The sequence below is a fragment of the Echinococcus granulosus genome (assembly GCF_000524195.1).
Source record: "Echinococcus granulosus chromosome Unknown EG_S00072, whole genome shotgun sequence".
In the NCBI taxonomy this organism is placed as follows: domain Eukaryota; kingdom Metazoa; phylum Platyhelminthes; class Cestoda; order Cyclophyllidea; family Taeniidae; genus Echinococcus; species Echinococcus granulosus.
In genome coordinates, this window is record NW_020170452.1 from 277,580 (window position 1) to 291,524 (window position 13,945).

Consider the following 13,945-nt stretch of genomic DNA (forward strand, 5'->3'; position numbering starts at 1 on the left):
GAACGCCAAATTTCCACAATTTTTCCATCTCAGATTTGGATTAAGCTATTTACAACAGCCTTCTTGCCCCGCACCGGTTGATCTGTATTAATGCCAACCTTTAAATGCAAGCTTGACCATTTTTCCCTTTTTACAGACTAAAATGTCAAAAAATCCTTGTTTCGTATGTACAACTAACAACGTTGAGCTACTTATAAAGCATGTAAGTAGCTTGGTACTGACGGATAAAAATGTCCTGTTCCCAACATCCGCTGCACCCTCCAGATTTTTCAGGCAGCAGCCCAGGCAGATGATAACGTAGAGGGTAATAGAGGCGACCAGGAATAGACTGTTAGCTTCTAGCAACCGAAGCCTACTTGAAAGTGCAATTTGAACCTATTTAAATACGTTACGAGGCTTGTGTGGACCTTGCCAGTCAGGAGACCAGCAGTATAGTTGACTCCTTTCCAACTTCTCCAAAATCACTGTATTTGTTGTTACTTAAAAATTTCCCATCATTTGAAGTCCCGGTAAAATATTTCCGTCTCCGATGGCTATCCATGGATAATTTCAACCATTACCATTTGAACATGACCTTTAAAAGAGAAGTCACTAAAACTAGACCTTAATAAATTCGTGCGCTGTCAGTTAGTGGTGGCTAGGTCTGACTTTTTTTCTCACCTCCATGACAAATTTATCTTTGCTCCGCTTTATTTACGTCCTGATACTATCATCAGTGATAAACGGGACAGCAACACGCAAAAAGGTGTGGAGAGGATTAGCGTGATTTAGTAAATTAAATATAAGTTTAAGTCGTTATTTTTCTCTGTTTTTGACATGGAAAACGCCTTTTTTCCATAAATATCATAGCTCACTTTATTGCGAGTTTTTGCTTCTGTCTCTACGGGCTGAAATGAGTGGGTTCGGGGATGAGGTTTGAGCTCGGAAAAAGTGGTGAGGCCTTTGTACACATGAGGAGAGGCAACGTATTGTCCGAAAATAGTAGAACATTGACGAAAAGTTTTCCCTGTATAACTAAAAATTCAACAATCACTGCTGACAATAAAATTATTCCATATTATGCATTATTTTGCGCACCATTTTCTCGTTCGTAAATTCGTGGAGCTAAGGTGATTGCCAGTGCTGGTAAGCGTTTCAACTATTCTGAAGTCGGCTTCTAGGTTGCAGTAGAGGAGGAGAAATGGATGGCTAGAATCATGAATATCATGGTTAGAGTCATGTGGCACCGGTAGATGAAATGCCTTGCATTGTGCCCTCATTTCGGGTATCCCTGTTCTGGTCTTTGCAAGGACGATTAACCAGACAGTAGTCAACAGGGGAAGGGGCGGTGAGGCTATACTAATCCAAAAATCTTGATAAAGTACTTTTTTGTGCCATTTTCAGAGCTAGTCTATTCTTCGCACAGAATGGAATCCACAATGTACGTACTTTTCGTGGAGGCCCAACCAACCTGATGCAAAATTAGAGGCGACTTTCTTAGTGACACCTAGCTGCTACCCACCTGCTCACATGGTTCTTCGTCAACTTGATGTTTTTTTTACAGGGCTTGTCTTTTATCTCACATTTCGCTCTTACGTTTTTGTGAGGAGGAAGGGAAGATGCTGAAAAACTTGAGGCTAATCCCCTTCATACAAGACCTGGAGGTAAAGAATAAGAGTAAGATAATACATTGTCATGGGCAAGGCTTCTCGTACCATCAACCGGTGTACAACCGAAACGCGGGCTCCCAGACGTGTTAAGGCACAGTGACAGTCCCAGTATCCCGAATTTACATCACTTTGAGTGCCCTTGAACTTGCTGTGGATATTGGCTCAACCATCGCCAGTCAGAAGAAAATGACGGAGAGGAGACCACCTGTAATATGTTTCGAGAACTTTTTTGGAAATGAATTTGTAAAACATGAAAGAGGAATGGCTTTTTCTGGAGTTACAGATGTCTCCATCAGATGGCTTTTAAAACTCACCGCGCCTCTCAAATTTGTGCTATAACCCTAGAAATTTAGCAGTTGAATGGTAAAGAGTCGGGAAATACTTCCATATTTTTTGGTAAAGGATATAAGACAGTACCAGCATCGATGCAGAATAGGCTAGAGGGCATGCTGGTGTAGATGTAGCTTCTCCAAGAAATTGCAATAAGACAGGAGGTCTTCCAGAGGAGTTCACCTAATCGTTGTGGTGGTTGAATAGTAAATATAACCAAAACCAAACATCAATCTTTGTTTCAACTTTTAACTTGGAGCTGTATAATAAATTTAATAAATTAATAAATTTTAACTCAAGTTCTCGCTCCAGTACACGCGTTTTCAAGTCTGAGGCCATAAACCTACTATTAACTTCACCATTCACGATTTAACTGACTGATATTTCACTAACATTTGCCTTTCTTTTGCAGCAAAATCTACCGTTGTACAAATCACTAACAGCTTAAAGATAGTGCAGTTAGTTTGAGAAGCAAAACTTAGGATTCGTTCCGTTTAAAGGAATCGCAAATCCCATGCCAGGTCCCCCAAACATCATTTAGCTGCATGCAAGAGAAACCTTTTTAAAAAATCTAACTACCTTTGGATCACAGCTAAACTGCAAGCATTAAAGTCTGCAAATATTATTCTTTAGTTTTGCTCATTCCTCTAGTGATAACATCACCTAAATTAAACAAAAGCAAGAAAGTGGAAAAGTTCACAACTATTTTAAACATTCATTTACCCTTTTTCACTACATTAATTTTCCTTAAAAATAAGAAATTAAAAGTTATATTTGGTGGCCTGTCGAATTTTACAAATGAAATAGGTTTCGGGGGTATTTTGAACAGGTCGTAGTCTCCAACACTTTTACCATCGATTCAAATTTATTTTGGACTTCTGCTAGAAAACCTCATTTTTAGGTAGCATAAATGGAAATGAGATTAAGTTAAACGAGTTATTGACCCTTTTCTCCTTACTTACCAGTAGAGTTTTCAAAAATGTCATTACTTTATATACTCTATCAACAGTACCGAGCTACTTATAGGACCATATGAGTAGTATGTGTTGCGAGCCAATTTTCATCTTGATAAAGAGTTTTCCTAGTCCAGTTTGGATTTTGTAGCTGGCTAGTTTGAAATAATAAATCCTTCTGATTTCTTTTGGACAAGTTAAATGAATTCGGTTATTAATTATTCTCTAACAAAACACGAGACAAATAGGACTGTAGTTTAGACTAAGAATTTGGGTAACTTTGTCAAATTTCTATACGACTGGTGCGGGTTCTGCTAAAATTTTTACTAATTGTTCTCAACAGAGGAGATAAGTCAACTTTACAGGGAGGAGGGCATTTCGTTTATAAGCTGCCATCTTTGGACATCTTCTTTAATGCTTCCAACTATCACACACCTGCACTGTCTGTCGTGGTCAGAACTGGGGACATCGTAATCCCACAAGAAAAATAATTGCCACAGCAGCAAAAAGTTTGATCGTGGCCAAATTATCGGTCCTCCAGTTCCTCTCAGACGCATTAATCAAGAAGAAGAAGAAGTTATCAAGAGGCACATTTCCTTGATTTTGATGGATGACGTTGATTGCCTTTTCACGACCTACAAAAGTAAATTACTGGTACATACACCCTTCCTTTCTCTTTCAGACGGACCAAAACTGCAGGGACCGGAGGAAGAGGTGGAGGCGGTGACTACCGGCCAGTCCGCTCAATTGACCTGTCAGGTTGAAGCGAATCCTCCAGCAAAAGTCACTTGGTACCACTATAGGGGCATAAAGGTTGTCAACAAAGCCGCCTTGGGCTCTCATCCGAATGCATCGGGGCTATTTACTGCTACTGTGATCACACATCGACTGCTACGGTCGTTCCTTACCACGGACTTGGACTCAAGAGACTTTAGAGTGAGTTGCTGAAATGAAAATTCAGCCAGTAAAGTGGTCAGTTAGTGGCTGTCGCTGATGTTAATGTTAGTAGTAGATCTGTCCACATTGCTAGCCTACCTTGCTGAGAAATTTGTTACCACCTAAAAGGAAAATCTTTGCTCAGATACACCGGAGGTTGTTGGTATGATTGGTCTACTAAAGTATGATATCAGCTTGGTCGGTTAAACAGACCCTGACATTCTTATAAGTAGCATAAGCACTGATTATTATTTTATTGTTAGAAGTTAATTTAAAGTATTGGGATAGTAGGCGATTTGATGATAAGTGCAGTAGGATGACTTGGATTCACTGGATTATATTTGCTAATGAGTGGGACGCTGATATACAAATCAGTAGCTCAGTTCAAAAATATTTCCATACATATACGGACGCTGATATGATTAAGAGTAGTGTATCAATTCGTTAACGCCTTCTAATAAACAGGGGAATAATAGGATAAGTAAGGTTAGAATATTTCTATATAAATAGAGGAGCTGTAAAAGCTTTTCATTTAATCTGTTGAATTGCAGTTAAAGATAGTAGAACGATGGAGCAATGTACCACCCAGGAGGGGTCAAAATAAACATTCGCTCCTGATCTTGAGAGCAGGTGCTGCATAATAGTTAGGAAGAGCCCCTATTTTTGATTGAAATGAAAAATTGACTGCTCTAACTGACAGCGATTATTGTTTCCATACGGCCCACAACTTACTTACCACTAAATTGTGCTTGCTTCGTGTGCATGTGTGTGGCGGACTATCGGTGCAATTAATCACTACAAATTGCAAGCTGAAGGCTAAAAGATTACCGACGAATTGCCTACATCAGTGCATGTGCGAGGATTCTTCCTGCTTCCTTTTGGAATCTGTGTGGACTGATCTAGACTGGTCTTACACCTCCGCAAATCTGACCCATGAGAAGGCCTCTACTTGATGATAGAAGTAATAATGTTATCATCTGAAGTGAAGTATTTCTTAATCCTCCGGATGATGAATTTCCCTTTCTTTTCGCAATGAGAAGTTAGAAAGTAAGAATTAGAAGGAAGCTGAGGTGGCTGAAAACAGGTTATCACAAGTCCCAGTCAGGTTCTTTCTCTTCGGCCAAGCCCTCGACAGCTTAAAAGCCATTTTTGGGTTCAAAATCAACTTCTTAACTGAAACTTTAAAGCTCTCAAAGTAGGTGATGCGGCTCCCAAAAGGGTCAGCCACTGAAAGCGCAGGGGTAACTGTGGCTTGCTGGTTGGGCTTCCTTTCCTTAAGAACTTCAGAGTCAAAGCTAGGTTTGACCAAGAGTGCCGGAGGCGCCGCCAGTGCTCTTGAGAGAGCTGTCTTAACCCCGACTTTTGTTCCACAATTGGCCTCAATCTTTGCTTTTCTGACCTGTTAAACCTCTAAAATTACAACTTTGGCTAACTTACTACACCTAAATAAAGTGATAAATAATCCGCTTTAGTGTATTGAAATCACGTAGACTTGTCACTGAAATTGATGGCACCTCAGTCTAATACCAAATGATCTGTTTAGTTTTGGTGGAAGATTGGATTAAATCAGGAAAGATGGCTGAAAAGTACAGCTACCGCATCTGAGACAATAAAATTAGGCCCAAGTTATTTGTTTACTTTTCTCAATAGCCTCTTGGATTCAAAAAGATGGCCACTTAGGTGAGGCACACATTTATAAATGTAATAAGCTTAACTGGGATCCACTGAGAGGGGAATGTAGGAAAGGGGGGGGTGAGCAGCGTCCGAAGGATGGCTGGCAGGTGGGCGAGATCGTTAGAGGTGGTGGTTGAACTCGTGGCCAGGTTCAAGGCGGTGCACTTATCTGATGGAAGACGGGCATCACCTCCACCACTGCTTTCGCCTCTATGGCACTGCTGGCACCACTGCCGTCGTTTTTGGCAAAGTTGCTATCGCCCTGCAGATGTCCCTTCCCCTTCTCCTTCACCTCCTCCTTTGACTTCTTATCCTCCTTCTCCATCTTTTCCTTCTTCTCTTTCTTCTTTCTCACCTTCATCACATCCAAAATCATTGATACGATGGTAAAAACGCTTAATTGGTTATGGAGAGGGAGAGAAAGAGGAGAAAACGCACACACATCCAGCGGCACTGACAGTCGTGGTGATGTGCAAGTGTTGCTTATTTCCGATAGAGTAGTCCTAGCGTGTGCTTTGACACCGACATTGATCAAGGAGAGGCACATCAGCAGACCTGCAAATGTGCTTTGAGAGACATGATGACTTGTGTAGACTGGTGTGAAGGGAACGAGTAACTGAGGGAACACAAGCTGAGCCTCAGGAGACGGCATTCAAAATACCGCAATGTTGGATTGTCTCAGGGTATTTTACCATGGAATCATGCAATCCAAATTTAATGGTGAGGCCGATGAAGGTTGGAGTTGAGTTGGGGGAAGAATCCTGTCATTCTTAAAACGTAATTTTGTGTTTTGTACACTTGATTGATCGTGACGTGCTGATGATGTGTTGCACCGTCTGGAGGATGTGCAATAATTCCCTTTCACCTCGAGTAGTATGTAGAGCTGAACAAACTCCCAACCTCTCGAGTATTTCAGCATGACTTCGTGTCATTTGTAAGTGAAATTCTCCTTAGCTGTGGAAAAAGTGACAGTAAAATGCCTCCCTGTTTTCATCTCCACCCTGTTCTCAAACACAAGAGTAGCTTCGCTGCAGACAAATCAAACAAAGAGTCAATGAATTTCGACTTTACCTTTTTCCCACTAAAAGTAAATGCTAGAAGTTTTAACTTTACACCCGTCATCGCGCCATCACTTCCAGAGTAGCTCAGTCAGTAGGATAGGTACGAGGGAGTGCTTTCGAATCCCGACGAGGTGAATTCGCTCAAATTCAAGGGAATGCATTTATCTGATGGAAGTCAGTCGCCTCCCCATCTCTGCTGCTGGCAGGGTTGCTATCACCGCTCCGTTGTCTTTCTTTCTACCATCTTCGAGCCCACCCCCTTATCCTGTCCCTCCTTCCTTCCTTCTTGCCACCTTTCATCTCCACGACCATCTGCTCGGTAGGGGTTAAGAAATTTCCTGCAAACTGTTCAAACATTGGGAATTAGAGAATAATATTTTATTTGAAGAGGACTAACTGGTGACCCTGGGATAAATTTGTTCCTAGAAAGGGCAACTAGCGCTGCCTAAACGCCAAATTGCTAGAGAATTTAGGATCCCTTATTCGAGTTATGAGGTGTAGGTGAATGACTATGCAGTAGAAAGCTTTCTGCTACCTTCAGTCCCTTATTTTCTAGATTTTTTTCATCTTATAATACGTTATCATTACCAGATAAATACCATTTGAGATTCTCTCCTTCACAAGTTCATGCTGCTCGGTGTTAAACGCAAGCGAAGAAGGAAGTCATTTACAATTTATTAACGGGCGACTTCGGTAGTATACAACCAAGACCAAGAATTTGTTCTTCACCTCTTTAAGGTGCAGTTTTGCCTACTTACTGACCAAGGCTGTCGGGTGAGCAAAAATACTCCATGAGATATCCTCTAAAGATATCTTAAATACTTATGAAGCTTCCTGAGACTACCCTAAAGACAAAAGGAGGCATAATACTCGGGCAGAAAATGCATTGTCGACTACCGATTGGAGCTTGGGGCTACTGGCGTGGCCCGGACAATAGGCGGCCCAGTGGAGGTGCAATGGCCTAGCACCTAAGTGGCTTGTTACCCAGAATTGAAAGTTCAGCAAACAATTGATGTGTTGCATTTGTATCATCACTGCTCGTTTTATGCGTGGAATTATAATGAATTGTAAACTGAGGTTATTCTTTATGAAAACCACCTTAAGAGGTAAACAGTCACGTCCCACACTTACCTTATGCGATAAAACTTAAAAGTGTGTGGGAAGGAAGTCTGCTGGAAACACCTGGAACTGGTCAGTGAGATGGAAGAAAGTCCTCTTCCCATTTTGACAAGACAATATAGTGCCTCACATTTCCTAGGTCAAAATCTGGTCGCTGGAAGATTAGCACGTGAGGATGCGAAGGAAGCAAGGGAAGAAGGGGAGGAAGGAACAAAAATATTCTTTTTGTCTTCCTCTTGCATCCTCAATATTACTTGGCCTACAGGACAAATAGGTAATAGAGTGGACAGCAGTAGAGGTGATTGGAGCTAGATAGTTCTCTTCCAGTGACGGAACCCTGCATAAAAGTGAGGTGTGCAGATAAAATTGTCTCTTGCCTAGCCGAGACGCATAAACGATGGCAGTGCGGTCCTCCTTAGTTATTCCGTTTTTACTAGCAAAAACCGGACGAATTTGTTTTACAGTTTCCCTATAAAAGTGGCAGTTGTTCGAAACACACAGTGGGAATAGTTACAAATCAAACAAAATATTTTTAAGACCAGTGGAGAAGAGCCTTGTGTAGGGGGAAAACATAGGCTTTTATTCTTGATTCACAACTGTGAACATCAAGTCAAATTTTGATGTTCCTTCGCAGTTCAGTGAATGTAGTCAAAGAGAATCAGCACATCTGAGAGTTACAAAAGAATTAGCCTTTCTTATACCTGTTTAGCAGTTAACAAAATTATTTTTGCCTAAGGTCATTTTTTTTCCACCTTACCAAGAAACTCATATCGGAGGAGCGCTACTCCGCGTTGAATGTGAAGGCTCACTCCATCGACAGTTTCGGTTTCTACATTTGTGTCGGTCTGGCGGCACAGAGGGAGGTTAGGAAGATTGTCGTCTTGGCAGAGTCCGGTCAGTGCCTGTAGTCCCATTATTTAGCCACCTTTTTACCGCATCAGAAATCCTTTCCCTTCTTAGGAAATTTTGGCTAGCCAGTCATAAATAAACTGACTTGTCTATTTCAGTCCCGCGTAAGGAAGCGGGTATCGGCAAATTTAATAACTAAAGCAATACATGCATTTTTTCCAAATTTTTTGATTAAGGTTATTTTTCATTAAGCATTTTTTGAAGGATTCGCCTTAATGCTCATTTATCATCCTCCATAATTTTGATTGGCTAATTTAAAAGTGTTGGACGAAGTGAACATTTAGGTCAGTGACGCACAAGTTAAATTAACCAATAAAAGTTGGATTGGACGATTTTGGAGCAAATGATACAATCGCATCATGATTAACAACCAAAACCCAATTGTTAAACCACTCTATTAACCTTCGAAAGCAGAGAACCACATTTACTATAAATAGAGATATTAAAGAGGGAGATAAACGATCAGCGTAAGCTCGTTTAACGCTTCCTCATATTTAAGCTAAAGTTAGCTACATATTAATTCTACTACTTTATATTCTTTTCTACCCAACTCAGTGAAGATTTGTTCTAAAGTTGTGTCTCAGAAATATGAACAAGGCTACTGTATTACCGACTCGAGTTCCATTTGTGGAACAGTAGTAAATGAAAATGTTTTCTGGCATAATAAACATAGGCAGCATGCTAGATGATTGCCGGTATCATACCTCTTTGAAGATGAAGAATATGGAAAATGGATTTTCGACATGCAGAAGGGCCGGGAGCTACTGGCCTGGGCCGGAAGTCAGACGGCCAGGCGGTGGTACAATAGCGGAGCCCCCAAGTGGCCCATTACTAAAACCGAGTGTTTAACAGACAACCAAAGTGTTGCCATAGTTTAGTCCCAAAAAATAAAGATACAGCTTGTCTCTAGAAAAGAATATTTTTTCCAAGTTATTTCCTTGCCTCTAATATGGTTGTAAAATGAGTAACACGGTTTCATCCAATCTTCGGATTAAGTGAGGAGTAAAATGGTACTTGATGTTTTGTCCTTTTGGGATGGACATTTAAACCAACTTTTGAAACTTGCCATTTTTAATTTTACCCAAGGCCCACCACAAATTGACACACCGACACGGGTTAGCGGACGCGTGGGTGGGAGGGGCCGAATCGCGTGCCACACCATCGCTCTGCCCAAACCGACGCCGCATGAATTCTTCTGGACCCACGCCTCCACCCATGCAAGCGTTGTTCCCTCTTCAAGGTGGGTATTTTTCCTCATCTTATTTTTTCCATCCTTCTTTCTTTCTTGATGCAGGTACTTTTTCTTAGCCTTCTCATTGTTTCTTGCCACGACGATTTTGGTGCAGTTTGACATGTTTTTCTTCCATCTATTTGTAATTCCTTTTTTTTCCTGAATTGGTGGACATGGGCAGGGCGTTGACGTCAAAACCTAGCTTTGAGGTTTACAAAGGATTGCAAGGAATGAAAAATACAGTTTTTTTTTCGACCTGGCCTACTTCTACGCTTAGTCCCATTTTTTAGCTTATCCCTTGAGGACGTCTACGTTGAAGGATTTAAGGACTAGTGACTTATTGTGCCAGTAGTGATGAAGCAGTCACCTTTGATATGCTCTTATGCAAACCTTAGCAAGTAGGAGTCACTTTATTGCAGATGAACCTAAAGCACTACCAACTAACACCGTATGACTCCCCAACTGCGGGTGAGTGAGTGAAGTCTTCGGCAATTGCCGGCGAATTTCCTACTTTCATTTAAGGCAAACATCTTCCATCACCAGCTGCTGTTTTATGCATCACCGCTGCCAAGTGCAGGGAATTATGACTTATAGACTGGTCCGTAACATTTGTACTAGCTACCGGCACCCGTAAAATGACCCTCTTGGTAATGGTCCTTGGTAAGGGTCCTCCATTCGATCATGGCAGCAATCCTTGTCTTTGAAGAATATATTATTTGGACATTCTGTTTTACTGGTCTGGAGAGTAAAACATGAATCTCAATGGAAAATCATCCATCGGAACAACTTTTTGCCCTCCACTCTCTAAAATGAAGCAATTAAAAGTTATTTAAGTGCTTTTGAGTGATATATGCGGTAGAATTTTGGTGTCTTCTGGTTATACCATCCCTGTGACTTATCCTCCTTGCCCATAGAGCGACAAGGCAGCTACCAATCCCATTTATGCAAAAAAGTTTGGCCTTTGGGAGCAGGCAGTCAAGTACAGTACCTCTTATCTTGATCTGGATTTCATTTTTTTTAACCGCGGGAGAATGTGGGTGTCTGATGGCAAGAGGAGGTTTAAGTCACTTGAAGTCTGGAAGAAGGAAATGGGGATGGGACAATATCCCTCCCTCTTCCTCCTCCTTTCCCATTCTGAATTGCGGTAAGAATCCTTCCTATGGGCAGGTTTGGGGTTATGATGAATAGTGCCCATCACTTCCTTACCATCCTTCTTCCTGCTACCTGTCTAGTTTGATAATTTCTGGATCTCACTCTTAAAAACTTGATCTTTAGCGAGGAGGGTGTAGTCAGTCAGCGGCTTCGTCTGTAGCGCAAAGTAGAGACATTAGCTATGGGATGGAGTGGTGCGCCTCTTGTAGGCATAAGACAAATTGTGAGTATTTGTTTGCACAAGGTACTCCTCCTCATAAGGCAGGAAGAGAAATGTTAACACTTCTTCTACTGAGGTAAAAAATGGATGGGTTCTTAAAGCTTACGGCTTGTTTTATCACTTACCGACTTGCTTTAGTTGGTCAGAAGATGCGACCTACGGTTCTGAAGACTGGGAGGATCTACTCCTGGGTACTTCATCACCGGAGTCAAGCTATGATGCTTCTTTCTGCTATCTACCCCTCAATTTTAAGTGACTTAACACGATCTTGTGTACATCCGGTAAAGACGGTTCGGTAAAAAGGCGGTTTTGTAAAAGGCAGTCCAAAGTCATTTTTTTACCAGAAATGCAAATTAAATGCGGAAGTGTCGCAACTGCTAGAAGAGATAACAAACTCATGGCACTACTTACCGCAAACCCTTTTTACATATGCAGTAAACAAACATGGCGCCTCGTCTTTACCCACTAGTGGCAGCAATGAAAAAGCGGATTTTGTAGCAAATTTTAACAAAATTTTCGGAAACATTAATGACGTCCAACGCGTGGAACCGGTTACACATTAAAAATTGTAGTGAAAAGATTTGATGCTTGATAGCCTCTAGTCTCAGCACATTCATATACGCACTCGCACCCATTAAAGGTTGGAGACTGAATAAATGCTTTTATGCCGCCCATTCACCCAGCATAAAGAACAAAATCCATAGAGTGGGAATTCAACTATTTGTAAATTTGGGGTGAAAATTTGTGAAGTGTGACTTTTACTTGCAGGCGTTGGGTTAACCCCGACTTTTCCCAGAGTGAGTTCGTCCTAGGTGTGTATAGATATGGAATGGATTCAAGGAATTCGCAAGAGGAGACCTGTGTTTGTTGGGGCTCAAGAATCTGTGGAAATATTTTTATTTTAATTCTGTTAGCTGTGTTAACAAATTCTGACATTTTCGCCTCGTTTATTAGGAACCGCAAAACGCTTACAAACATTGTCTACTTATCTGACTTAATTAAGTAGCACATCCGGTAGCTAAGACACGCAGAAAAAATAGCTCCCATTAATGGCTTCTAACTAAAAAAATTATTAATATTCCTTGTGCTTTTTTAAAAGTTAACGTTGTGCTTATTTTGTGCATTTTTTAAAGTTATCTTCATTTTAAATTTGCTGCTGTCAGTCATTAATGAATCTTTTCCATACTTGACAGACTTTTTCCAATTTCCTCAAAATTAATCACGAGTTTTGTCAAATTTCTACTAAAAAGTGGGTTTACAAGCTTTTATTGGCATTAAAAATGCTCGAAACAATTCAGAAACATTTATTTAAAACATTTGACGTCTGTAGGAAAACAATCCAATCTGTATCTCTGTGTCGCAATTTCTAGTTCTTAACGACAGGTCTATTAAAACTTCTAGGTGAATTTTTACACAAGTTGCTGGGAGATGTCAAACTGTCTTACCAATCTCTACCTCATAGCTATTTGTCCTTCATTCGTACCTGCTTTAGCCGATAAAGCGGACTTTCTCTTGAAGGCTTCCTTTAAAGTTAGACTTATTTGCCTTCTAGTTTGCACATTGAACACGAGGAGAAGTTGACCGGATCAACAAGTGCTATAGTCTTTTCAAAAATTGCTAAGGAGCATTTCGGTCACTACAACTGCACCGTCAACACGGCCCATGGAAGCGACTCCATCGTCATCGTATTTACTGAAATCCGTGAGTAGTATTGTGTCTCCACTGAGTAGAATAAAAGTTTACAATGCTAGTGAAACATTATTGTTTTGTCATTTCTACGGTCTCTTTATGTACTGACCCTTTTTTGTCATCTCAACAACAAGATTCAATCAGAACTGTCAATGGTAAAGTGACCTAGTAGGAAAATCACATGATACATTGGGGGCAGCAAAAAGTCGCCTTCTTTGTAAACCAAAACTCGTTTCCTGTTTTTCTTCTCTCTTTCCATTTCTCATCAGTACTTATTTCGTGGTTTGCTTTTTACATATTAGAGGGAGCATGGAGCTCAACAAAATTGAAATGCAGTTCCTACTTAAAGATCAAAATTAGAAAAAAAAACTTTCCAATTATCACTTAAAAGTTTGAGTAAAAATTAGTTTAAAATGTAATATGAGCGAATGAGAGGCAGTTTACTTAAGCTAGGACTCCTGAAGTGTCTAGAATATAGGAAATAGTACCTGATACTTGAAAGGCAGATTCCACACAAGGAGTTTTGTCAATGTGGAAGAAATATTGCAAGAAAGCTCGCTTCCTTTTGTCACTGGTGTTAAAACGTTAAGTCTCGAGGTATAATCTTAGAAGATGTGCATGCAGTGGGATTTATTTTTTAAGCAGAATGTTGTGACACTTACTACTCAGGTAGCTGTGATTGTTATAAGCAGTAAAAGCCGAACAAATATTTAGACATATCAGTTACTTGTTTAGCAATATTATAAGCAATTAAAAGGGCCGATGCCTTGCTTGTGACCGAAAAGTAGTGTGGGAAATCAACCTGGTGCCCAGCATGTGGTAACTTTCTAACGTAAAAATGATTTATGCCTTATTGCGGTATCTGATTCCTCGACACTTTATCCACTGAAGTAAGGCAGCATCAAGTGTCGTGCTATAGAAATTGAACCCCTAAGACCCCAAGAGTCATTAAGACGTCTACAGTAAATATCTCAATGCTGAGCTGCTGAGCTTAAAGTCTCCAGTAGGGAAAAGATGTAGGC

General features: G+C 40.6%; 2 protein-coding genes across 2 annotated transcripts in view; both read left to right on the top strand. All coding sequences in view use genetic code 11, as the record gives it.

Annotated features, from left to right (window-relative positions):
• Positions 1 to 950: 950 nt before the first annotated feature.
• On the top strand, positions 951 to 9,320 carry EGR_07211 (hypothetical protein; the record flags this gene model as incomplete). The annotated part of the gene is made up of 10 exons (XM_024496460.1): positions 951 to 1,090; positions 1,544 to 1,656; positions 2,613 to 2,786; positions 4,135 to 4,311; positions 5,519 to 5,605; positions 5,811 to 5,928; positions 6,497 to 6,629; positions 7,601 to 7,709; positions 7,862 to 7,996; positions 9,187 to 9,320. 10 exons carry the CDS (start codon positions 951 to 953, stop codon positions 9,318 to 9,320), a joined length of 1,320 nt encoding a protein of 439 aa, XP_024349137.1.
• Positions 9,321 to 9,374: 54 nt separating this feature from the next.
• EGR_07212 (hypothetical protein) overlaps positions 9,375 to 13,945 on the top strand; it is a gene marked incomplete at both ends in the record, with an annotated part of 9,534 nt that continues 4,963 nt past the window's right edge. The window contains 4 exons of the mRNA XM_024496461.1: positions 9,375 to 9,474; positions 9,718 to 9,871; positions 11,373 to 11,486; positions 12,787 to 12,935. Coding sequence (XP_024349138.1) covers positions 9,375 to 9,474; positions 9,718 to 9,871; positions 11,373 to 11,486; positions 12,787 to 12,935 — 517 coding nt within the window. The remainder of the gene's footprint in view (positions 9,475 to 9,717; positions 9,872 to 11,372; positions 11,487 to 12,786; positions 12,936 to 13,945) is intronic.